Source organism: Lathamus discolor, chromosome Z (assembly GCF_037157495.1).
Source record: "Lathamus discolor isolate bLatDis1 chromosome Z, bLatDis1.hap1, whole genome shotgun sequence".
Taxonomy (NCBI): Eukaryota; Metazoa; Chordata; class Aves; order Psittaciformes; family Psittacidae; genus Lathamus; species Lathamus discolor.
This window is the reverse complement of record NC_088909.1, coordinates 28,214,428-28,241,515: the sequence shown is the minus strand read 5'-3', so window position 1 is coordinate 28,241,515 and position 27,088 is coordinate 28,214,428. Positions and strand designations below refer to the sequence as shown.

Sequence of the window (27,088 nt, the reverse complement as noted above, 5' to 3'; positions counted from 1 at the left end):
ATTTTGTAAACCACTGTTGATTTCTGCATGGCCAGGCTGGGTTGGACCTGGGAATGGGTAGGAAGCGTGAGAGTATCAGTTTATTTTGTCAGAGTTTTTCTGGATAAAATAAAGTGCAGCTTCATCTTGGGATCACTGACAAACTCCTGGTGTTGAACATAAACCAGGCTTTTGCAATGTCATCTCTGTACCTCAGGAGCAACATACACATTAGTAAAGAATTAATATCACTAATGAAATCACTGTCAAGGTCTTTCACGTATCACCCATCTCCCAAGTTCCCTTGCAGCCAAGGAAATGGAACAGTGGAGGGGAAGGTGCCCAACAGCCAGGAAGCCTCAGGTGTTTATTTCAAACTATGTTTCCAAAACAATCAGCCCTCACTCTTTGCAAGATCATTTTTAATCCACTTAACAGCACACATATCTGAGAACTGACTGTAGCTATATCCTGCTCTGCTGAAGGTGGGGCTTTCTCTGCTGAGACAGGATTTTGGCACAATGCTGCATGGTCCCTGGGAATGCTACCTAGGTTTTAATGTGGATTGAGAGGAGCTAAGTACATTCTTATGCATATAAGATGCATATTATACAAACCTCTGTACATAAAGCTGTAGCTGCTAGGCTTTAGCACATGGTGAATGGCAAATGAGGTAGCTGAGAGATGATGCCTTCAGTCAGATGTTTAATCCTAGGGGTATTGTACCAGCTGAAAATCAGTGCTTTTTAATGAGGGCACAATTTAAGAGATAGATACTTTTTTTAAACAGTGCCTAACAGTGTTTGTCTGTGAAGCACAACCTAATCTGTTAGAATCCCACCTTACTAACATGCACAGTTCATTCCCCCTGGTGTGCTGCAGTACAGGAGTTGGGTCTCACACCACCTTCTTTCAAATGCAAACCCACAACAGCCGTGAAGTTAGGGGCAAAACTTCTGCAGAGATATAAAGGTGAGGAGATTTTAACAGAAAGTTTATATACCAAGATATTGGAACCTGATACTGCTCCCTGATTAGTACTCACTGGTGCAGAGGCAAGTTTAGGAAAATTCAGTAGGTGAATAAAGACACAGGTGCATAAACTGTTTTGCAGGATTGAAGACCTAATGTCCAGTAGCTGTCTTCTTATGTGTTAAACATTCTCTGACTGTTGAGCTGTGTTTAGTCTGGAGAAGAGGAGGATCATGGGGTACCTTAACACACTCTGCAGCTACTTGAAAGGAGGCTGTAGGGAGGTGGGAGTTGGTCTCCTCTCCCAAGTAATAAGCAATAGAACAAGTGGAAACAGCCTTAAGCTGCACCAGGGGAGGTTTAGATGGATATTAGGAACAATTTCTTCACACAAAGGGTAATCAGGCATTGGAAAAGGCTGGCCAAGGCAATGGCGGAGCCACTGTCCTTGAAGTGTTCAAAAATCATGTAGGTAAGGCCCTTAGTGATGTGGTTTAGTGGTGGCTTTGTCAGTCCTGGGGTAGTGGTTAGACTTGATGATCTTAAAGGTCTTTTCCAACCTAGCTGATCCTATGATTCTGTATCTTACTTGCTCTGTGAATGTCTCAAACTGTACCATTGTAATATCCAAGTTTTCACTGAAAAGCATACCACAATTTTCTAGCAAGATCAAAGGATAATAATCTCAATTATTCCTGCAAATGAGGCAAAAAATTAACATAAATGGTGATTGTTAACTTTGGGTCCAGTCCAATATCTCTGAACTGAGATACTGAAAACTTGTCTGGGATTTTTTTTTTTCTTTTTTTTTTTTCTGAGTATGTAACAACATACAGCACTTTCATGTGAAAAAACAGATTTCTTCAGTGGTTGTTTCAGGTAAGCACTCCATACTTACATGAATCACAGCATAAAGTGTGAAGAAAATGAGAAATGTAGTCAGTCATTGCCCATTAATGTTTGTTTGAAGTGAATTGCCTAAATTTACTAAAGAATTGTAGTAAGGAAAAGAATCTTTAAGATATTAGCTACAAATTTCTCCCACCTGTGGTGAATTCATTCACTCAAGCTGGAAGTGACAGCTTAGTTTTGAGACAAGAACCTTTTTAATGCTACCTGGTCATAGCTGCTATCCCAACCCTGTGCTATGACCTTGGTGATGGATTTGAGACTACATCCTCTTTTCCTCTTAATCTGGAGTGTAATGAGAGAATTAGAGCGCCACAGAGAAAATGAAAAGGTGTCAGGTGAATCTTCATGGACCCAGAGGAAAAAAAAAAAAAAAGGAAAAAAAAGAAAAAAGAAAGCAAAAAAAACTGTACACATAAATTTTGGGGGTGATATTATCAGATTGTTGCGCTTCCTGACTGGTTGTTTCAAGCTCCTCTTGGTCAGAAATTGAAGAACTAAAAGGACTGGATTTTAAAACATGTTCTCTAGCAGAGAAGTGCATATTAAACCATGGATGTGCCAAAATAAGATTAAAAATAAATTAATTTAATCCCATTTAGCAGTCTGTAGGTATGTGTCACAAAATATTCCTATATACTAAATCATCACCTTGCTGACAGGTCAATTTGAAATTGCTAAAAATGTTTTGACTGATAGAGAGTGGAAAATACTCTTAAAGACCAGAACTTTTCATATAAGTCCCATTTATGTTCAGGTTTTTTTTAAACTCTTCTGCCATAATAAAAATGATGCTGTTTGTCATATGCTCTGCCTTCAGTTTTAAAATGGGGAGACCTCAACTGTAGCAGCTTATGAACATGAACAATACCAACTTTGTTCTCATTTATGAGTAAGTACAGAAAAAGTTAACTTCTAAGAAAGGAGGAAAGAAGATTTATGAAATTCAGACAAAATTGCATTCTTTTATATTAACAAGACATGATGTTTTACTATGAGGTTAATAGAAGAGAAGCAGAGGGAAATTTATAAAGCATTTACCTCCATCAAAAAAGCAGCACACGTGCCGTGAAAAAAAAACCACACAAGAAGTCAAAAAGGAAATTTAAACAATTTACTTAGTCAAGGTTTGCTAGAACTTTGTAGATACTAAGTGGAAAACAAACCTGATGTGTAACTTGAATGTGTGTTCTTTTCATTCTGTGCAAACAGCTCTCTTTGCAGTTGCTTGCCAGTAACTTTCTCAAACTATTTAGCAGTTATTTATTTTTTTCTGCAGTATCAAGAGTCATATATTGTTATAATACAGGAAAATTCCTCTCCTTGCTCTTTTCTGTAAGTGTTTTTTATTTGAAATATGAAAAATTCAGACACTTGATGCTAATCTGTATTGACTGTTTCTGAGCAGACTGTCTTTCATGCTGACCAGCCTGATCTTTTGGTGTCATTTTTCTTGCAGCTACAATACTGTTAATAAAGCATTAGACACAAACGCTAGTTACCAGAAAATATCTAGTACAAATCAGTCAGTTTACATCTGTGCAAACTCTAGACCAGCAGCAAATACAAGGTAATTTGTGGTTTCCTTTACCTCAAAGTGAAACATGAAAGTTCCGCACTGCTTTGTGGATTAAATCAAGGTTTCATTTTTCATTTGGAGAGCTGGATTTTCTTATTTTTATAAGATGTCAGCTTTATATTGAAAACTTTTTGTGGGAAAACTTACACAATTTGTCCTGGTCTGCCTCAGTGATTTCAACGTGAGGCATTTCGTGCAGATGTGCACTTCAAACTAAACAACAAATAAACAAACAAAAAACCCCACCAAAACCCAAAACCAAACCAACACCAAAACTATACCAAGGCGACACTGTGAAAACAAAAATGACACAGTGCTGGGTATTTCTATCTCCCTCCCCTTCAGAGGGATTGCCAGCCTGGCTTCCAGAGGAATCAACACTTAGAAAGTCACATTGTCCCTACCATCCACCTGTCAGCCCTTAGACTTATGGTGGTAAAACCTTGAGGATACTAAATTCCTCCTAGTTTTGTAAAGATAGGCTGTTCAGTAGTGAGACCTCAATTAACGCTCCTTCAGAGACAGCAGCTAAAACCCGAACCCTTCTGTGACTATACATTACATACCTGGGGTTGGAGGCAGGAAAGTAGTCATTCACTGGCTTCTGTTCTCAAAAGTAATCCATTTATAAAGACACTTTCATTTATGTCTTTTTATCACGTGCCATTTCTCACATCACATGCACATTTGTCACCCTGCAAAGGCTCCTCAGCAGCCAAATACCTTCTGAGAGTGGGCTTCTGTTCTGGTATGAGTAATGTCAGAGTGCAGGGGAATGCAAGAGACTGTGAGACTAAAATCGAGTGATTTTCTGTTATGGTGAAAGCAGGAAGGACAACATTCAAATCCATCAAAAACATTGAGTTACCACACATAGATCATTCTCTCTTGCTGCCTTGATATATACCCCTGTAGTTACAGGTATGTGGCCAGCAGAGGAGGTTGGGAGCTAGAACGAGCATTAAGTAGCAGTGAAATCGTAACAGAAGGGAAAATAAGAAAGTGGAAGTCAGGAAAATAAATAGTAAAAAACAAACAGCCAATTTAAAGTCTAGCACTGAAATGGAACTTTGTATATTTGGGAAACTAAATTGTATTTTAAAATATGATCATGGCCATCCAGTGGACACTTGGAAGATGTTTGATATCTGTATAAGGAAACCTGATGAACAATGTGCTCTATCTTTTAATTCTGGAGAGCTGCAGTTGTATAAAAAGGGTTAGAATGTAATTTTAAGCAGGAAACTTACTCCTGATGATGTGTTATTTATGACTTGTTGAGAACTTACAAATTTGATAGGTAACTGTTGTTTGTATGCATATACTATATGTTAGACATTTGTATCTCTGTATCTTGTATCTTTGTTCTTTAATTTTCTCTTCTTAAAATGCACATTAAATTGTGTGTTTACCCGACATTATTAGATTGTTTTCATCTACCTGTTGTAATGAATGCTACCTGCACTCTTGCAATATATTTTTAGTGAGAAAAGTTAGAAACTGTATACATTACTGAACAAAACTGTGGGCAGGCAAAGGTCAGAGCTTCTGCGGGACCACATTAAGCAGTTTGAGGCACTTCTCTCTGTAGAATTCATGCACTGGGTCACTCAGTCTTAAGTGCTTATCCAGGGGATCATAAGGTGGATTAAAATAGCCCAGAACTTTCAAAACATGCTGAGCATATGCCATCCCTCCCCTACACCAAGCTACAGCAGCATCTCTTGCCCAGGCAGTCCCACACCTCTCCAAATACGTTGTGGAAGGAGATACCCAGGCAAACAGTGGAGTGCAGGGTGGTTTGGTCATATGTGTGGCCATGCCATCCCAGGAGAGACCTTTCCTTGCTCTCTGGTGGGAGCACCTGACCTTCCACCATTCCGCTTGGTGCTTGCTGCATGCCCACCTCTCCTGCAGCTCAGCTTCAGCCACAGGCCAAGCCAAGAAGCCTTGGCATGGAGAACCGGGGCAGGCTGGGTGGGGATGGTGCCCCTCTGCATGACATGATGGTCTGCATCCACCTCAGGGTGATGGCTTCTGATTCTAAACAAGTGGAAATAACATATAAACTACTTCGTTGTTTGGTTGGGGTTTTTTTAATCCTTTGACTTGTGTTCTAGTGAAACTAACAACACTTGTTAAACAATGACATGAGAATTACATGGTGCAGTCCACAGCTGGATATTCTTACCAGTGAGAACAGGGTGTCTCCTTCTGCAACATGTTGAATTTTCAGTCCTTCACCTCTGCAGCAGGTTGAAGCATGTAAGCACCAGAGAGGTGCTTCTGATATACAGGACCTTGTTCCCTGCACTGCTGAGGGCAGCAGGCCTGGAGGGCAGACCTTGCGCTGGACTTCTGCAGCAACAGAGCTGGTTTCTGGTGATCTATGGCTCACCCTCATAGTATTAGGGGCTTTCCACAATCCAGTGGTTGCTTCCACAGCTCTGTTCTGCTACAAACACTGAAATGTAAGCATAATAATAAGCCACATAATAAACCACTTAAACAGTGCTTTAAATATTAGAAGTGTCGTTTTCCTTTCTTCTTCTCCTCCCATCAGATCATTTTCCACCTCTTTCATATTTTTGATTCAGTATTGGGCTGATATTACATTACTTGACCTGACAGTAAATAAAAAACCGTTGTAGTAGGTGTGAATAAGTGGTCAGGAGTAGATAACATTTATGAGAGAGTTCCTCAGAAACTCTTATCAGAAACCACAGAGCTGGGTCTCTGTCATTGGAGATTGATTGACCCAACCATTGGAGGCTACTGATACGTTAAAAAACTGCTTTAGTGGGGCCAGGGGAATGCCAAAATGATAGGGCTGGCTGCCATTCCTGGTGAGAAGTTACAGTCTGTGATAGAAACTGAAATAAAGGGACGTATGGAGAACACAATCTGTTGTGAAGGTGTTGGAGAGGCTCCAGTGAAGTCTGGCATCACCAACATTTGGAGGAAAGGCGGTAAGTATGCCGATAAAGGGGGTCGTGTGGGCATAATAATCCTCTTGCATTTTCAAAAAGCCTTTGAGAAGCTTTTTGCAAAGCTTATTAAAGTATATAAAGAACCTAAGTTGCCGCAAGATTGGATGAGAAGTTGGGTTTTGGGCTGAAAGCTGATGTAAGAAAAGGAAGAATGGTGAAGGACAGGATTTAGTCACATCAGAAGCAGTGAGTTTCCCATGCACCTAAACTTGCTCATCACATCAGCAGCAGCTCTGTGCTGCATGCAGAGTCAGCTAATGAGTGCGGTTGGCAACAGCTTTGAACCCAAGTGTATTGAACCCCCTCACTGTCCTGAAAATATGGGCCAGTTAGTCACATGTGAATCAATGCAAGTAAGGCTACAGCTTCCACAAGTTTAAAAAAACCCTTCCTCCTGGACTTGGCTGCAGTTATCTCTTTGCCATGAAAAATGTCACTACTCTTCTGTCAGCAAAGACTGCATATTTGTTTTCATTGCTTATCTGAGATACTAGCTAGAAAGGTTCCATAGAGATAATCTGAAACAAAATAATAATGACACAGTGTGAAAAGCGTGAGGCCAAGTATGCCTGTTTTCTGATCCCTGTCAAAGACTCTCTTTACCGCTGTTTTGTCTTCATATGTCAGCAGCAATGGGAACTGCCTGCTGGCTGAAAAGTTTGTTGATACAGGATATTCGACTTCCAGTTTGCCAAAGAGGTATGCCAAGCAATCCCCTATAATCCTCATCTCTCCTTTAAATGGCCCTTTATGGCTTTCCCTTTAAGTGCCCATGTAACTTGCAGAATGCATCTAGATAAGGGTGCCAAGATAGGGGCACCAAGAAACTTCTCTGTTCCTGAGGTTTATCACCCTGCAAAAATGAACTAATTTTCTTTTCTACTTTTTGCTTGTTTGTTTGAAATGTATTACACAGTCCCTCAGCAATGCAGAGAGAAATGGGGTTATAGACCTACTTCCACAGAAGAACAGATGGCACTTTCATCCAGTTTTAGTGCTTGCCTTTAAATATTGTTTTGAATTTGATGGCTGAAGCATTACGAAAACACTGTGGTGTTTCAGTCTGTTATCTTTAGGTGCTGTTCGCCAGGTGAGATGAGTGCAACATTCACCATCTGCATAATTCGCCAAGATTAATGTTTCCAGCAGTTCTAATTAGTTTCCCAGGTGGTTCAAGGAAGGAGTGAAATGAAAGCCAGTGTTTTCTGCCAGCCTCCATCTCTGCCTCATACACTTGGGCAGAGCTAGGTCCACAGCAAAGACTAAGCTATGCTAATTGGAGCTATGCTAACTGTGTTAATTGGGTCACTTCTCACTACTGCTGCCTTATTTACCAGCCTGTATTTTCTGCGTGTTGTGTGCAAGGCTGCATGTGTATACATATCACAGAATCAGAATGGTTTGTGTTGGAAGAGACCTTGCAGATCACCTAGTTCCAATCCAAGTATGTAAACATATGTATGTGTATATGTGTGTGTATATTTATTTGCTTATTTAGCTACACTAGGTTATGCTCGCTAGTGTTGTAAGGAACATGTCTCTCAAAGGTTTCCTCATTTTCAACAGCTAAACCACTACAAGTTCAAATTTAAATATTCAAACTTCTTTTTCTAGGAGGGAAACAAAGAAAGCCTCTACCTGTTATCTTAGCTTTCTAAGGAAAGCTAGATTGAAAAGCAGAAGAAGCTGTCATGTGATGAAACACAGGGAAACAAAAGTGTTGGTAAATTATCTGTTGGTTTGGTTTGATTTGATTTATGTTTGGTAGGATTTTTTTTTTTCAGTAGGCCCTGTAAAATTTATAATAAATAATTTAAATACTATCTGAGATCGTTAGCATAAAATATGTATTAATGCTTATGATTTCTAAAAATGGCTCAGCCAATCAATACACTACTGGCATAAAACTTTGGCAGTTGCATCAGTTGTCACCTCCCACATTTTCCCACACTGTAATAGTATCTTTCTCAGAGTATGGACTCTTGCAGGAAAAGGTCTATTAATTATTCTGTTGACTATCATATTAAGACCTGTGTTGTCTGAGTTCTTGCCTGTGGGATTAACAGCAGCATGTGTTCACAAAATAGGGAATGCTTATTTATCATCTAGGGTACCTAAAATATTTTTACTCCGTTTTATTGGGTTTTTTTACTCTAATGTGCAAGCATTTTCTGACAGAGAACATGCCATTGTAGGATGGATTTGGTCCCAGGTATTTGTGTTCATTTTATTTTAATCACAGAGTGTCCATCTTGAAAACAGTGCTTTAAACATCACATGTATGCTAAAAATTCCACATGGCATTTCAGAAATTGTCAGCCTAATTTTGAAAAGATAGATGTTATTTAACAACAAGTTTAAATACTTTAACTGAGGGTCTTCACGCTGCTTTCTTCTGCTGCTGTGACAGTCCCTTGGTGCTGGTCTCTCCTAATAGCACAGAGGAGCTGTGGCAGTGACTCAGTGTCGTGATGTTGGTCCTTCTGCAGGAGCCTGGAAGGCAAGCACTGCCTTACCACTCTAGTCAAGCGCCTTTGTTTGCCTCTGCTGACCCAGCTGCTCTGTGCTGGCTCTGCAGCAAAGTCAGCTTGCTCTGCCCATCGCGTGTGCTGCGCTCCCGCTTACTGACGTCAGGATGTGATGGCTGTGACTGCCCAGCTGGACGCTCGCCCTTGCGCCTCGAGTTCACCCACAGCTGCTGAGCAACGCTGCCACTGCTGCCTGGGCTGCTGATACTGCTCCTGCTGCTGCTGCTGCCACCGCTGATACTGCTGCTGCCGCTGCCGCCGCTGCCGCATAGCCGGCGTGCGGCTGCAGCCCGTCGCTGCGCACGGCAGGCACCAAGTTAGCCAGGCTGGCTGCTGGCGAGGGAGCACAGCAAGAGCTCCGGAGGTCACAGCAGCGAGGCTGAGCGTGGACGCCAACAAATACAAATCCAAGCCAGCTGGGGATTTGTAATGTAAGCAGCATTTCCAGGTTTCTTTTCCACTTTGCTCTCATGCTGCTGTTGGAGTTGAGATCATGTATGTGTTTTGCTGTTGATTACGGAGGAAGGGGGTTGTGTGTGGGGTGTTAAAATCTAGGGAGGGAAGAGGATTCTGAAGGATTGAGTGTTAGTTTTGACTTAAGGGTTTGGTTTTTTTCATCGCTGCCCTTCGTGTTTGTTAACGCAGCTTTGTCTTCGTTTTAGGTCGGTTAATATTGCAGCCTTTGGGAATGAAAGAGACGGGCCTTCTGAGGACAATCAGCAGCCAAGCCTGATCTGGAGCTATCTCAGGAGAAGTGCTCTCATTTCTGAGATTGACTGCAGCTTGTCTGCCAGTCACGTTGGAAACCCAGCTTTTACTGAGTACCAAGCCTCTGTGTTTGGAAATGTCAGACTGGTGGTACGCGACTGTCCTGTATGGGTAAGAGATCAGTCTCTGTCTTTTCAACTGCACTTAACAGTGCAAGCTGTTTTAATAGGATGAATATGTATCTTAATTTTGTATTTTTTTTTTTAATTGACAGATTTTATTCACATTGTAATTATTCCAAATAACAAAAGCACATAAAGCATAAGCCGGCAAATGCTGCAAAGTCATAGGTGCTGCAGAAAGTTTCTCATTAACAAGCTGCTGCCCACCTCCTCTGCAGGAAGGTGATATTTTCAGCTGTGCTGTTGAGTGAAAACTTTATTGGAGATAATCCAGAGGCAAACAAAAACCTCCTTTTTGTGACACTGCATTACAAGCACTCCCTCCAAATACTGCTAAACTATAAAACAAAATGTATGTATTTTTTTTCTAAAAATGAAAAGACAGTTTTCTTGCTTTGAAAAATAACAAATTAGAAGACTTGATATCTTGTAAAAAAACTGTGTATGGAGTCATTTTACTTCTATTATAATGAAAAAAAATCACATTTTAACATTATTTCCTTTATTTGAAGGTAAGTAAAACGGGTTTTGGCACTGTTCCAAGTTGTTAGCACTTTCATTAGTGAGAGACATTAGTTATGAGTATGAGCAGATCAATGATTGTGTGAGAAATGATACTGATAATCTAAATTAAAACATATTTAATAACTCATTAGTAGCCTTAAAAAAAATTCAGCTTAGCAGCTTTTAGAAATTGCAACAATAATCAGTTTCAGCTCCATAATTCTCTCCTTAGTTTGATTTTTGCTGTCCTGCAAGGGAAACTCTTTTGGGGATCTCCAGGAATCACAATAGTTCAAGAAATGCATATAGTTTGTAATCTTAAAACTCAGTAGCTACCCTTCTGCTCTGTGATTCTCACACTTTTTTGTCAGCTGCACTTTCCTGACACCGGTTCATATGGTCTGGGGGATCCTGGGTTTAGTCTTTGAAGCCACATGTGACCTGCACGTGTAGTTTGCTGGAGTCATTGGAGCGCAGCAATGAGTTAAAGCTCCTGAATATAAATTAAGGCAGTATGACTTCAAAAGGGTGTTTCAGAGGATTGGAGGGTGAGAAGGCCGGCAGGGATAGCTGGAGAAGGGAAGAGTGAGCCTACAGTGGATACATAGTTCATGTGTTTCATATTGTTACATTTGCATTTGCTGTTCTACAAAACAAGGTTCTTCAGTTCTGGAGAATTTATCATTTTTACCCTTGAACAGCTAGCTTGGTATTGTCTGGGGCATCATATATGTTTGTGGGTCTCTTGTGCTTTTCCTCTCTCAGCTAAAGGAGGCAGGAGATTACTGGGAATAATGAGGAACTATTGGCATGTTTTACTTAATTGAAGACTTCTCAGGTAGATGGACTAGAGGACATTATTTGTTCTGAATGAAGCTGTCTTCTTAGAAGCATAGAACCATAGAATAGTTAGGGTTGGAAAGGACCTTAAGATCATCTATTACAAACCCCAAGGCTTCGTCCAACCTGGCTTTGAACACTGCCAGAGATGGAACATTCACAACCTCCCTGGGCAACCCATTCCAGTGCCTCACCACCCTTACAGTAAAGAACTTCTTCCTTATATCCAATTTAAACCTCCCCTGTTTAAGTTTTAACCCGTTACCGCTTGTCCTATCACTACAGTCCCTGATGAAGAGTCCTTCCCCAGCATCCCTATAGGCCCCCTTCAGGTACTGGAAGGCTGCTGTGAGGTCCCCACGCAGCCTTCTCTTCTCCAGGCTGAACAGCCCCAACTTCCTCAGCCGGTCTTCATACAGGAGATGCTCCAGTCCCCTGATCATCCTCGTGGCCCTCCTCTGGACTTGTTCCAACAGTTCCATGTCCTTTTTATGTTGAGGACACCAGAACTGCACACAATACTCCAGGTGAGGTCTCCTGAGAGCAGAGTAGAGGGGCAGCATCACCTCTTTCGACCTGCTGGTCTCGCTCCTTTTGATGCAGCCCAGGATACGGTTGGCTTTCTGGGCTGCGAGTGCACAATGAAGCTGGCTCATGTTCATTTTCTCATCGACCAGCACCCCCAAGTCCTTCTCCTCAGGGCCGCTCTGAATCTCTTCTCTGCCCAACCTGTAGCTGTGCCTGGGATTGCTCCGACCCAGGTGTAGGACCTTGCACTTGTCATGGTTGAACTTGCTGTGGTTAGGTGGAACAGGATTGTTTTCCAGAGTCTGGATGCTTGAGGTTTGTTACGTCAGGGTTGTCCTTTCAGGACTGTTCATGTGATAGCCTGGGAAAATGGTGCAGGACATTTTGGAGCATTAGCTGATACTGCCTCAAGTAAGTTGACTTTTCTTCATGGAGGAGGATTCTTGCTGCAAATTACTGAAACATAGAGCTGGTGGTATGGTGGGCCTTGCGTTATTTCCACCTCTGTCATGTGAGTGTAACATAAAGGCAGATTTGCATTTAAATGAGATTTGTATCTCATCCAGATTAAATTCACATGGTTAAGGCAAGCCAGTCCTAGACATAAACTTGGTAATGAGCACACTGATAGCTTTGAATCTCCAGACTCAGGGGTGCTCAGCTGTTGTTGTCTGCTACAGCTCAGTCTGGAAAAGCAACATGGATGCAAGTCTGTCAAGTAGAGATCCCCACTGCAAGGAGGGACCCTTCAGTAAGACAAAATGTGGTACAGGGTGAATTTGAACATGCTTCAGTCCTCTGCTACGTGTTTCTGTCAGGCTGTGACACTGCTCAGCTTTATGAGTCTGCAGGAGAGGTCAGCAGTTCAAGTGTCTTCCTGATGATACCACTCTTCCTGATGTTATTGCATTATAGTGTATCTTACTGAGGACTGTATATCTCACATGGCTGCAGTAAAGTTTTCCAGCAGCTTCCAGTGCCAGTGTACCGATGGTTTGAAGGAACATGGAGGGTCTGGACCATATGGTCAACACTGGTGTGGTGAGATTGTCCTTTTGGGCACATGACCAGTGAAGAGCAGCAGTGCTGCCATGGGAGTGTGGTATTTTATAAGCTGAAGGTGAGTGAAGGTGGCTGCCAAACTGCAGAGCTAGGAAGCAAAGCTTCTTGGGCATGACTACCCAAGGCAATGCCCATCAAGTGTTACAGACAGACACGGGGGAATGGTGTTTCCAACCTGTTGTGAGACTACTGCTTTCACATAGTGGCCATAAATAACTGCTTTTGTGGTTACTATATTCTTTGTTATTGCTTGGCTTAGGAAATGACACAGCTAAAATCATGTTTGCCAATGTGTAAAACAGCATCAGCATGTTGTGAAAAGCTCTCTTCCTCATGGCAGTTGCTGGGTGCAGGATGGAAGTGCTGAATTTAGGGAGGTCGGTCGTTATTCATGCAGATGAAACAGGGTCATAGAGACAGGGGTAGAGCATACCTTTGAAAATCTGGGGGAAAACGCCACTGTGCCCAAAACTACACTGATCTTCATGTGTCAGTCACTGGGTATATCATATGGCCCACCATGTCTTTCACTACTCTTGCAAAGCTGTGTGCTGATATCTCTCACATGCACAGGACAGATGTACAAGTGGACCCATGCCCTTGTGATTCACATGGCTGGAAAATGTTTTGACAAAAAGTGCAGACCTAAGATGGGAGAAGATACAAAGAACTAGGGAAAATATACATGTACTAACATCCGTGGTGAATACTGTGATCTTATTAGGTGACCATTTGCTAATGCATGCTCAAGTTGTGCTCTCATAAAGCGTATTGAACTATCATATCCCAGATTTTCTAATTTTGCTGATTGGGGATAAACTTCAGTATAGGAGCGAGTAACTTAAAAGGAGTAAGGATGCAAGATGAATTTTAAGATTTTCTTTGCAAAAGGTTGCTTTATTTAGCAATCTATATCAGATTTGAGAATCTTTGAGACTTGGTTGCCATTATATTGGCTTGTGCGTAGTTCGCAACATTAGTCAGTTTGCACAAAATTTTTTTATGCTTCTGCAAATGTACAAGCAAAAGCCAAAGAAAAAGTGCAGGCAAAATTTGTCATATCTGGTGGCAAGTGTATCTTCCTTCGCTACAGAATGAAAGATGAAACAGGAGCTCTAATTTGTATTTTGCTTAATTTAGTTATGATGATGGAAAATAAGTGGCAGAATTAAAACTTCACTGTGAGCCTCACCTACCTGACTTAGGTTCTTTCCTCTCTTACATGGGGCAGTACTGTAAGGATACAGGAGTGTTATAGCCCTTCAACCCTGTGAGCATTCTTATGCACATCCACAGTGTAGTTATCTGGCTTTTTGCTGCCTCAGCATCCTTGCTTTCCTTGTGCTGGCTAGACTGGATGGCACTTAATATTTTTGAAGATAAAGGAATCTGATCCACTTTTTAATTTTATTTATTGTTTTTAGAAATCAACATTAATTACTGCTTCAGTACAAAACCATAGCTTGAAACTTTTAAATTTTTAATATGTCTTCCTCTCTCATTTTTAAGCTTGGACATCTGAAGTTGGAAGTTTATACAAGTGATCATATCCTGATAAGTTATTTTCCTTACTGTGTTCTTTATTTTTGCTTTTTACAAAGTCATTAAATTACTTTATGAGAGGACAATAAAGGACAATGCTAGCTTTTATTTATTTATTTCTTGGGGGGCAAAGGGGGTGTGTGTCAGCTCAACCAGTTAAAGCTGTTTTGGAAAGCTTTTAAGTGGAAAAACAGAAGCAGCATGCCAGGGTTATGGTCCGAATTTTCTTTATTTTTGAAGAAGATAGGGCCTTCTATACTGCATCTTACTTAGCTAAGTAAGTTCAGGGGAGTGATGGAACAATGTGGACCTGACTGGTTGGAAATTGCAGTGAAACCTTGAAAAAAATGGTGAAGGCTCTGGTATGAGGTGTGCAAAGCATTGCTAGAAAGAAGGCTGTGTTAGTGGAGAATGGGTCTGTTAATGGCGAATGGGTCTGTAAATGGATGCTAGAGAGATATGAGCTTTCCAGTATGCTCAGTGCAGCTCTCTTGGATCCTGGGAAAACCCAGGCAAATGGTCTTTGGGGCTTCCTTGTCTCCCCAGAGACTAGGTGGACATGGGGACATTTGCGAGCAGCTTTTAGACAGAGTGTAGGCATTGCGAGGGCACTTGTGCTCAGGATTTCACTGCCATTCCGCAAAGGCATTCATAAATTATTTTGAACAAAGCAAGTATTGTCCTCTTGAGGGGTCATGCGATTTCGTAGGAAAATCACTTCTTCGTTGCCTCTGAAGGTTGTATTTTCAATGTTAATACTTGAGAAGTATGGCTTACTAACGGCAAGAATATATTGTGAGACGTATATTGGAGACATGTAAGGGAAGAATGAAGCTTTTTTTTTTTTATTCAAATAAGTCCTGAGATGATTAAAGACAGAAGTATAGCTATAATTAATAAGGTCATATTATAATAACAGTGGCTGTACAGTTACTTTTTCCTTTCGTCAATGGCTGTCTTGGGAAGTGGACCACGGCAAGAGCAGGATGCATGATGAGGAGTAGCTGCTACATGAATTTCATAGACAGATTTAAGGTTATTCCTGAATCTGAGCTGCTGTTCCTTGTATGAAGAAATTCCCTGTGTCACTTTTGCATGAAAGCTTCCCTTAAAGAGATAGTCAAGGATCCAAGTGCTCTGTCTCAGTGATGCCTTGGGTAAATAACCCTTTGCTGTCAGAGATGTTCTGGGAGGATTTTCCCAGCACGGGACAGCAATCTGAGCACTCCATGCTCCGCTTGATGTGAAGTGAAAATAATTACCACCAGACCTCTGGAAACAGGTCTCCTCTGTGTGTTTAAATGTCACATTCATACTAAATAATGGGCTCTTTAGGGTGTTAAATCACATACGTGAGAGAAGAGGGAAACTGCACAACAGTGACAGAAAGGGGGTGTCATGAAATGTTGGTTTGGCACATTTTGCGTTTTTCACTACTTGATGTAATCAGGGCTGTCCTGTACCCCAGGAAGGTGGGGTGCATCCCCACCAGAGCTTCATAAACTTTGTTAAAATCCTTCTTGGTAGGATGAACAAACAATGCAGTTGAGGAGTGGCGCAGTGGCTGAAAGCACAGACTTCCACAAACCTGCTGCAACATGCAGCTATGCGTGCCTGGGAAGCTGTTGTAGCCTGCACCACGTTTCCATAGGATTTATTTTCTCTAACATTTAAACAAAGAGGTGTATTTGCACATCTGTTTCGCTGTTTTCAGTAAGGATTTTGCTAGTTCTCCCCACACCTGCAGAGATGGAAATAACGGCAAGTTGGGCAAAGTATAAGAAGGGTATGGAAATTGTACAAGATAATGGTCATACTTTCTTTTTGTTGTCTTTTTTTTTTTTTTTTTTTTTTTTTCTCCTAAAATGTAATGGCTTTCTTATTAGTATTATTTTCACTAGGGGAAAAAAGTAACAAACCCCTTTATGATTGGATTATTTTGCTATGTGGTATTGACTTCTCAAGCCACTGTTTTATTATATGCATGAGCAGGCACATGCAGACAAACACAAGTCTTCTTCAACATACTCTGTTGAGATTCCTACCAACAAGAAGAGCACTAGAGCTGGCGCTGGTTCAGGTTAGGGCGCGGAGGATTTTCAGGCTGGTATTTCACTGGGCAGTGTTCTGCTTCAAGAGTCAGGCTGAGGTCTGGGGCTAGAGCAGAGTGCATGGCTGCTTGTGAATCAGTCCTGTCTTCAGCTGCTGGTAGAGCTGCTGTCAGGATGGAGCCACAGCCCCAGGCACTTTGGTATCTAGAAGTTCTGTCCTCAGCTGTCAGTCAGGACTAGATTTATGCTGAAGCTACTCACAAGAGTCAGAGTTGGTTCTTTCCTTGGGCATGGCTGTGTTCATGTTAACACATAATTTCTATTAACTTAGAAATCTTCCCAAAATCTTGCTGTTTTGTAACAGGAAATGGTGTTGTAATGCACTGAAGAGATATCTCTGTTGTAAAATATGCTACAAACCATATACAAACGGATGACTACATGTAAAAAATGCATCTTACATTCTGTAAGAAGTTTTCATAAACATTATTTTGTTATTAAGGCTTGCAGTTGTGGTGGAGTTCTTGCATATTTGTGCAACTGTGCCCTAGACCTTCTTGGTGATAATGCTGGTTATCGCTTTACTCACAGAGATGAGCATGTGCAAACCTGGGCTGTGCTTGAAGACAGCAGCTAGAAAGAAATTGTAAGGCAGTAGTCATGCTTTCTGTCTGCCAGCATGGAGAAACTAAATATTCTGTATTATTTTTTTTGTTTGTATTGATTTTTTCCCTAAACTTTTGTCTTATTAAATGCATACAATCCTACTAAAAGTTCTCTGTTGAGAACTTCATCAGTTAAAAATGTAAGAAAGCTCTTCCTTGAAAATTGCCACTTTTTGCCCGACTGTGTGTTCAGGTTCTGCAAATGCCCATCTAGCTGGCTGTCTCAAAGCACTGTAGCTAGAAGTGCTAAATGTGTGTTTATGTTAATTGTCCACAGTTTTCTTATTACAGAACAAGAACATCTATTAAAGAAATAAATAGCAATTCATATTATACTGTATTTCCTGACTTATTTCTTTTAAAGACAAGACCTAAATCGGGTATGATGTGCACTGGCATTCTAGGCAAATATTTGCTGACTGATAGACTACCATCACGTTCATGCTACCTCTTGTACTTAGAGAGTTCTAGCTACCTCACCACAGATTTTAAACAATTATCCTTCTAAAGTGGTCAAGAATTTTTTATTATTTTTTTTTTGCCACTGTGATAATTTACTCCTCCTTTCCACATCTTCTTTATTTTATCATTGCTTATTTCCATTTTTTTTTCCCAACTTCTGCGTTTGCTTCATGCTGTATCAGAGTGTTGCAGAGTGCCAGGCTGGTTTGAGTTGGAAGGTACCTTAAAGCTCATCCAGTTCCAACCCCTGCCATGGGCAGGGACACCTCCCACTAGACCAGGTTGCTCCAAGCCCTGTCCAACCTGGCCTTGAACACTGCCAGGGGTGGGGCAGCCACAGCTTCTCTGGGCAACCTGTGCCAGGGCCTCACCGCCCTCACAGGGAAGAACTTCTGCCTAAGAGCTCATCCCTATCTCCCCTCTGCCAGGTTAAAGCCATTCCCCCTTGTCCTGCCCCTAAAGGCCCTGGTAAAAGGTCTCTCTAGTAAGAGTAAGGTCTCTCTTTAAGTATTGAGAGCCCAAAAAAGTCTGTCTATTCCAAGAGGTGATAGTATTTTTTTCTTCTTTTTTGAGTTGATTTTCAGTTCTCTGGACCAGTTCCATATTTCTGTCAAGAGTTTTCAATTAAGCGTATATGTGAAGCTCGTTGGTATTTATGAGCTACCTTTAGGTAAAGCAGAAATTGTGAAATTATGGTTCTGATGACAAATATACAGGTAGTAACTGTATATTACATGTGGATAGAGCACAGTTGTAGATTAACAATAAACCATATAACTTTAGAGTAAGTCTTATAATAAGTCTTATGGTCTCAATGACAAATTGAACACGAAGTAGAAAAGAAAGTTTAGGTATGTGATTAAAGTCTTTATCTTGAAGACACTAACACTTGTTCAATCTATGTAGAAGCTCTTGTGAGGTAGACAAAAAGTCACACCCAGTTGATGAAACTTGTATTAAAAGTTCATAGCCACGTGACACAGTTCTTTCCCTAAAATGTTGTAAATAATGATTTTGTATTAATTGCTGCAAACCTCTGCCACTGAAGCAGCTTTTATTTCCTTAGTAAAAACATTTGGAAGTTAAGTAATTGAATGGTAAAGTTTTTTTTCTGCTAAGTATATTCCTAGATAAACCCTATTTTTTCTTCTTCCTGAAGAATTCCTGAATTCATAAGAGAGATATTGTTCATTGTAATGAACAGTGTGTTCTTCAGACAAGAAAATTACAATGCATGAATTCTGCTCTTTGTTGCATGTCTTCAAATAAGAGATGAAGTTATCAGTTAAAAATATTTCTTTAAGGTTTTGCATTAAGAGCACTGAATTAATTTCACCTTTCCTTTATAGACAGAAAATTATTGATCTGTGTTTTTTTTGTTTAGGATATATTTGACAGTGACTGGTATACCTCCCGCAGTCTCATTGGAAGAGCTGATATTGTTGTGATTAAATACTCCGTCAATGATAGGACTTCGTTTCAAGAACTAAAGGACAATTATGTCCCAATGATAAAAAAAACATTAAACCACTGCTCAGTTCCAGTAATAATTTCTGCTATTGGTGCAAGAAAAAACGGTATGTATGCAGTCTCCTGGAGTAATAGTTAAAATCTGACTTGGAATTTAGTTATGCTGTAATTTCAGCAGAAGCCGGTTGTTTTTCCAAGTTGCAATTACTTGGAAAAATCCACTCTGTCAGGATGACAGCACTATGTACATGTAGTATGGTTCTGTAGACTGGTGTATTGGAAAGAATATTATGCTTAATTAACCCAGGTGATGAAGGGCATACTGTCCTGCTTTGACCTCTGCAACAACTGTGCTTGTGGAGACATCATGCACAGAGATTAAACCTAGTCCCTTGGATGAAGCAGCGTACATTTGGGTGTATGAGATGAACCCTATGGTTACAAGTTCTCTACTGTTATGTCTCACGTAGCACTTATTTCCATTGAATGAGATTAAAACTAAGTCCATTAGCTTGCAACCACTGGAGTGGGAAAAGCCTCAAAATTCTCAGGGATGTTGTTAGATGAATGGATACACCAGCCCTTCAGGTACCACAAAGTGCTATATGCTGCTTCATCAACAGAGTTGACCTCTCATGGCAGAGTAGCTGTGTTATAGACATGGTATAGCTGTGGCGTAGCTTATGCTCTCACACAATGCCCTGTCCAGGCTGAGCAGTAGTCTGCTATGAGAACAATTCAAATCAATTCGACACTGAATATTTAAAGTTTTTGTTGCATTTCTGTTTATTCAATATGAAAATCACCATTACACAACTGCATAAGGACTTAATGGACTTACAAGAGTCCAGCAGCTGATACAGGCAAGGCTGCTGAGAACATGTTCACAGTTTGGGTAGACATTAGTAACTCCTGTCTGTTTACAACAGGGAAATAAAATTCAGAAAAAATACCACAGATACCAATAGAACAAACATGCAGACTTCCCTCTGTGTTTCCAAATGGTTTGCATTGTTCTTTTTTTGATTTTCATATGGTCTTCTTACTCATGGATCCTGATTTCTCTTTTTTTTTAACTAAGCCATGAATACAAAATTTGAACCTGTTGACTGTCTTCTACTTTATGAGTTTGACAAAAACAAGTGTTTCTGAGCATCTTTCCTGCTATGAATGAGAGACATGATGGATGCAGATGTAGACCTTTTGTTTTAATGTACAAATTTATATTTAGCTATATGAAATGTGTTGTCTGTGAATGTAATTCTTGGTTTTCCCAGGGTCTACTTGTAGTGTACTTATATATACTTTTACTCAGCAATTGAGAAAGAACTGTTAAAGAACAATTGCATCTTTGTCCCCTTTAGTAGTTCACTTCTAACATTCAAATGTTTTTATGCTTTGTTTTATACAGGGGTAGTAAAGCTGCCATTCTAAAGACAAGGTCTTGCTAAGCTAATGTTTGTCTTTCCTACGCCTTTTATTACACTTTTTATTTAAGCACAGACTACCACCAGTATGAATGACTCCGCTACTGTCATTTTTCTTTTCCACTTATTTTTTAATGCCTTCCTCCCAAAATAATGTGACTGTGGGAGAAGTCAGGCTTTCCAGCTGCCGTTTTGCTTTGGGACCCACTGGAGCAAACTGCTGTGGGCACACAGAACCCTTTTGTTTCTATTTGTGAAGGTATTTGTGAACACAGCAGTTTGCTCATTCAGATTACTAAGATCTTAATCCTCTGTAGTACCAAACCATGCTGCCGAAAGTAAATCAAAAAAAGCCCAAACAAAACCATGTTATTTCATGTTACCCATAGGTCTGAGCAGAGGAAATTAATGAAAAGCATGCACAGCACATTTGAAAACCCATCCATGGCATTAAGCAAAGTTGAACTAAGGTTGCTAACAGATTTTTATCAGTTAACCGGTATAATCTTAAAGCTACCTATTTTGGATTAAAAAAAAGTTTATGTTAAATGATGTGTAATTGAACCATATTCCACAGTATGTACATGACTATAAGAGCCAGCAAAATTTTCCTGTCTATTACTGTACGTATTTCCTGCATGGACAGGCCACAGTAATTGAACAAGTTTAAAGGTGGCAACAATGATTGGTAACACCAGCAGGCTAGTACAACACCTGTGCATAGAAGGATAGCCAGGCCTTAAGTCAGTCCTGGTTTCTGGAAGTCCTGCTTGGCTTTTTAGCCTTGGCAAAACGAAGTGTAAAATAACACTAATGTCATTTACACTGAGCTTTGCAGAACCAGTAATATTTTGAACTAATTAATAAGAAGTTGGGTTTGGTTTTTTTTTCCTCCATATTTAGAGATTTCTTACTATAAAACTGCTGTGTTTCCATTTCCCTCTTTGTTCTTTTCTAAATAATACATTTTTCCAATTATTTAAGAAGATAAATATTCTGTATTATTTGACAAACATGGCTGGTTTGTGCCAATTTTTTCCCTAGGTGTGCCTTGTACCTGCCCACTGTGCACATCGGACAGAAGGAGCTGTGTCACCACTGCCGAAGGAGTTCAGCTTGCCAAGGAACTAGGAGCCACTTACCTCGAGCTGCACACTCTCAATGACTTCTACATACAGAAATATTTTGGAGGCGTGGTGAGTGACAAACCGCTGGGTTGAAAGCAGGATGGCACAGCTGATGTTAGGGCTTCAGAGAGGAAGTGGAGGCACACCACAAGCCTTCCCACTGAGGTGAAGTTCCCACTGATGTGAGATTTAGATTAAATTTAAGGAAGAAATCTTTTCCTGTGAGGGTGCTGAGGCTGTCACTCAGTCTGCAGTCTTGAGCAGAACCTGCAGTCAGCTGCAGCAAAGCCGAGCGAGGCGGAAGCCAAGAGGCTTGTTAAAATGTCCCACCTCTAATGAGCTTCTTGTTCTTCTTCCACTCTGAACGCAGGAAAGCCCACTGAGCAGTTTCTAAATACAGTCTTTCAGATTTGTTTGCCTTCACAAAATTTTTTCACACTGAGACTTAGTTTTTGGTTTTGTGAAGTGTTTTAAGTGCAACCTAATTTTTTAACCTTTTGGTTACTGCCTGGTGGCATTTGGATTTGAACACAAAAATGCAGGTTTTTTGGCATGGTAATTTCACATGGTCTTCACAACAGTAAAGACTAGATTCTGTACTGGTGTACATATGTGGTGTATTTTCCATGGGATTCAGTCATAACTTGGAATATCTGGCACAACACTAGCCCATTTTTATTGGATCCATTCATTCCCAATTAAAAAAATGAGAAATGCACTCAACATCTGGTCTGGCCAGAGTAATTTTCAAGGTTTTAGAAAGCACTGTATGTGCTACGGTAATAGCTTGGGTGATAAAAGCATTTGAAACATGCATTAAGTTGTGAATGCTCATCCTTGGCAGTGTTCAAGGCCAGGTTGAACAGAGCCTTGGGTGAGATGGTTTAGTGTGAGGTGTCCCTGCCCATGGCAGAGGGGTTGGGACTAGATGATCTTAAGGTCCTTTCCAACCCCAACTATTCTATGATTCTATTATTAACTTAACCTGACTCACCCTTTGTGCCTCTTTGTTCCCGTAAGAGGGATCATTTCCCCTCAAGTACATTCTTATTGCAGTTATGAAGCCTGTTGCCCACAAAGATCCTGTTGTAATGTGACTTTTTCAGAGGACACAGTAGCATTGCATGGTTGTGGCAGTTAGCTGCAATCTGAAGAGCTTGTATATGGTTTTGTTATTTCCATGTCTTGCGCCTGATCATCTTCTGTCAAATCTTATTCTTTTGTGTAATTCTGTAGTTAGCATCTATGGAAGTTCGTAAATTGAGTATCTTTGTGCCTGTCTTTTCTGGGAAGACTAAATACAAGAGAATTAACCAACATAATTTGAATAAATAGTGGTTTAAATTGTGCTAATTCCATACTCATAGGGTGCCTTCTCCTGGTAAAGGACTTTTCTAGGTGACTGTTCATAATGACAGTAGCTTCAGTCCTGCGTACAGTACCCACTCATTCTCCTTAGTTTGATGTCTAGCTTGCTCTTAAATAACTAGGATATTTTTAAAAATACATTTCATATTTTAGCTGGAATATTTTATGATCCAAAGTTTGAATCAGAAGTCACCTGAAAAAATGAAGAAAAGGAAAAAGACGCAGAAGTGTCATCGAGTTCAACCACCTCAGCTTGAACAGCCAGGTGCTTGCTGATGTCTGGTCTCTGATATCGCTTGTTATGTGTGTCATGTTCTTTGCACAATTAACACGTTTTATTCATTATACTGTGATCTGTGCTATCTATCATCAAGTATTCTAGTTATGTTGCTATAGTTGCATCAATATTTACTGATGGTTTAATTAACTTGGGGAGAATTGTGTAACAGTATGTAAGACCGCAATGGACTTGGAATTTCTTTTAGATTAAAATAATAGGGGTAGTTTTCTGGTGCATTTGATGAAATAATGCCAAAGTGAATATTAAAAGCTTTACATAAAAGCTTTACATAAAAAATATAAAGTAATATCATTTATTATTATTCTTTATTATTTTTCTTTATTATTCTACGATATCATCAAGTAATATTTTATTTGCTACAGAAAAATTAAGGGAGAGGTGTATGCTTCTGCACATGGTTTCCTAAGCTTGATTTCTGAGCATCTGATGCATTTATTCAGTGAAATAATTACTGGAAAGTGGTCACCTCTAAACACGTAGTTGTCTCTTCTCAGATGTTCTAGAAATAAGCTCAGATCCCTTAGGTTTGGGATTCATGGGCAAATGTTTCTTTCAAGCATAAGTGCCTAAAGAGGTTTTGTAAAAGGAGGGACACTTACGAAACTAAGTACTTCCTGTATTTCTTGTTTTACTATGCTAGGTATTTTAAATTTTAGCGCATTTTACTAGACAGATTCATGTAGCATATAAGAAATTTTCTTATCAAGTACTTCTTTCAAAAATTATCCTTCATTTGATCAGGTCTCTAGGAATAGAGTCATCCTGTGGTTAATATTTGCCTCAATTCTACAGCCTTACTCTTTATCTTAAGCAGAAAAAATGCCAATCTTGAAGGGCGAAGCCTCGCACTATGACGCGGACCTGCACAACCTGCTCTGCTGCTGCCAGTGTGCAGATGTGGCATTCTACCCCGAGGACTTCAGTACAGTGGTGGAGGCTCACAAGGTCATCCTCTGCTCCGTCAGCCACCTCTTCATGCTGCTTTTTGAGGTGAAGAGCCCCACAGACATCTGTGACACCTCCATCATGCAGACAGCGCAGAGCCTCTTCACAGTGGAAGCAGAGGCTGCCTTCCCACTGGCTCCCCGCGGCATCCCATCCTGCATCCCGCTGCTGAGGGTGGTGGTGAAAGACTCTGCCTTCTGCTCATGTCTCCCAGACATCCTCCACTTCATCTATTCAGGTACCCACTGGGAATGGGTCTGGCTACTCATTTCTCGTACAGCTGGTATCCTGTGAAAGAGTATCTGCATCACTCTAAGGAATATGCCTTTGCTGTTGGAAGATTATGTTCTTCCTTGATGATGTATCCGTTTGATACCTTGTGATTATTACAAACAAGGTCTGCATGAAAAGAAAAAAATAAAAATATTCTATAATTACAAATATAGTTTTATTTAGACTTTTATTTATATTTTTTATTAATTTAATAAAAATATATTATCTGTCATTCCAGATCTTATGAAGATAACTTGAGCAAGTCTTTTATTGAATAAAGTCCATAAGCTAACATCAGTAATATTCAAAAGCTTTGGCAAAGAAATCTGGAGCTTGAGAAAGTTTTGATCCCAGGCTTTTAAGATACGTAAAATGTTTGTATGTTTTAAACACACTGATGAGAGTGCAGGGATATTTAAAAAAACGTCAAGTGATTTCTTTTCTGGCTATGGTGCTCTTGAAGAGAAAGCAGTGATAAAAAACCTCCCAAACAGTGGCTGTCTCATCTCTGGCAGTGTTCAAGGCCAGGTTGGACAGGGCTTGGAGCAACCTAGTCTAGCTATTATTTCTGATTACATAGTTGTTATCTCTGATGATAACTGGTTGAAGTGCAGGTTGTGAAGCTCCAATACATTTCATGAGTTTTTGTTACCAGCTCAATACAGGCATTGCCCTGACCTACCTCATACCAGCTATCTATTAAGATGGCACTGATAGTTTTCTAACTATCTAGCTTAGGAATCCCCAGGTGAAGGAGAGTTATTGTTTTCCTTCTGGAATAACCTGATACTGTTTTGTTCTTTATAAAATATTTTTCAAGTAATCACTACGTAAGAATATTTATTTTATAATTGTTGAAAGAATTAGTATGTTTTTTAATGAAGCATTCTGATTTTAACTTGAATTAAAGTACAAATCATTATAATGTTAGACATTCATCTATAGAGAATTTTAGTCAGTATCTCTATACTGATACCTGCCTGACATATGAAAAGTATTTCTGCCTTAGTAGCTGAGACATGAGCACTGACTTGTGAAGACACAAAGGACACCTTCAGCTTTCAATTAGAGTTTGCGCTTTGGAAACACCCCTTTCAGTTCTTTCCAAACCAGTATCAAATATAAAAAATGTAAGCAGAAGTTTTTCAGCGTGGATTTATTTATTTAGTTATTTTAATACTCATTCATTCATTCATTCATTGGTGACATGAATAGGGAATTTAACCTGAAATTTCAGCAAGTGATAGATCTAAGTGTGGTATCTTCATCTGTTACCATTTACAACTTGTGTCTGCTGCCTTTTTTGCATTAATTTTACTTTTTACTTCTGTTTATGTCAACCAATGGTATAGGATATTTTGTACAGTCATAGGTGAAGCTGTGCTGTAAGCTACAGCTCCCGAACTGACAGGCATTGCCAAAAGTGATTGCACTGTTTGGTGCTTTTGAGAGGTAACGAGGTCTCTCAAAGACACCTGAGTCAAGGGCTGAGAAGAGATTAGACATGAGGTAGTGTTTTCAGCTTTTCAGTACCATGACATAACCATGAGGTTACGAACACCATCCATCTGGTGTATATAGGAGCTGATGGGGCTACAGATGCCGTATGCTGTATATGCTGTTTCAGACTTTTCTGCAGCAGAATGCCTTCAAGGCTCTGCTGACTTGTGCTTTACCTGGAGCTTTATCTTGTCTCTGATTCTTCCTTGTTACATGGCCCTGGGGATCAGAGCTGAAAGTTACCAGAATGCCCCATGGCACCTTTCAGACTTTCTCCAGCAAAGTGTGTAAGGATAAATCAATTGCTTTAACCCTAGTCAGTAGTGCTTATTTTTCCAAGAAATCTATTAGGATCATAGAATGTTTTGGGCTGGAAAGGGCCTTAAAGAATAAGTATTAAAAAAAAACCCCAAACATTTAGAAGAACACCTAGAAGAATTTTTAATATTGAGATACCTAAGGGCATGTCATGGCTTTGACTCCGAAAGAAAACTTTGTGCTATTTTTAGTTACTGGTACTTATAATATAACTGCGTGAAGTTTTTCTGGTTTGGTCACCTACAAAGCAGTGTGGTGGTGGTGGTGTTTTTATTTCCTGAATATCTACCTGTATTGTGTAGAGATTGAAGTGGGAGGAATTCAGAAACTGAATTTGAAAGCAAGGGACATGTCTTTGTCTGTACTTGATTGCATTCTAGTAAAAAACACCATTGAAGTTTTATTGTGCAAGAATCACATCTGGCCCTTTCTAAGTACAAAGATCTGGCTGATTTTTTAAAAAAAATGGTTTCTGCAAGAACTGTTTGTCATTGATATAATTTTTTCTCTGCCTGCTAAGGCCTGTGCCTTGTTGATTTATATTCCAACTCTGTCTGGTCTTGTGACAGGTGCTTTCCAGTGGGAACGACTAGAGGAGGATATAAAAAAGAAGGTGAAGGATCCAGAAAAAGCTGAAAATGTGCTTGACAAAGTTAAATGCATCCTGAAAACCCCAGGGAAGGTACATCTAACTGTCTTGGGGTAACTGTTAGTATTAGTTACACTTAAATTCTTGGGAAATTGTTTTGTAGGTAAGTTTTTCTTCCAGTCTTTCTTTTAAACTTACTTAAGCTTATGCAGCTTTTCTTACATTGTGGGTCATTGAGAGGCATGTGCAAAATAGAAACACAAGGATGC

General features: G+C 40.0%; 1 protein-coding gene across 1 annotated transcript in view; it reads left to right on the top strand.

The window, feature by feature from the left end:
• Window positions 1-9,018: 9,018 nt before the first annotated feature.
• Window positions 9,019-27,088, top strand: part of RHOBTB3 (Rho related BTB domain containing 3) — a 31,326-nt gene continuing 13,256 nt past the window's right edge. The window contains exons 1-7 of the mRNA XM_065663156.1: window positions 9,019-9,388; window positions 9,620-9,836; window positions 18,886-19,078; window positions 21,443-21,594; window positions 23,047-23,158; window positions 24,009-24,377; window positions 26,800-26,912. Of these exons, the coding sequence (XP_065519228.1) occupies window positions 9,387-9,388; window positions 9,620-9,836; window positions 18,886-19,078; window positions 21,443-21,594; window positions 23,047-23,158; window positions 24,009-24,377; window positions 26,800-26,912 (1,158 nt within the window). The 5' untranslated portion in view covers window positions 9,019-9,386. The remainder of the gene's footprint in view (window positions 9,389-9,619; window positions 9,837-18,885; window positions 19,079-21,442; window positions 21,595-23,046; window positions 23,159-24,008; window positions 24,378-26,799; window positions 26,913-27,088) is intronic.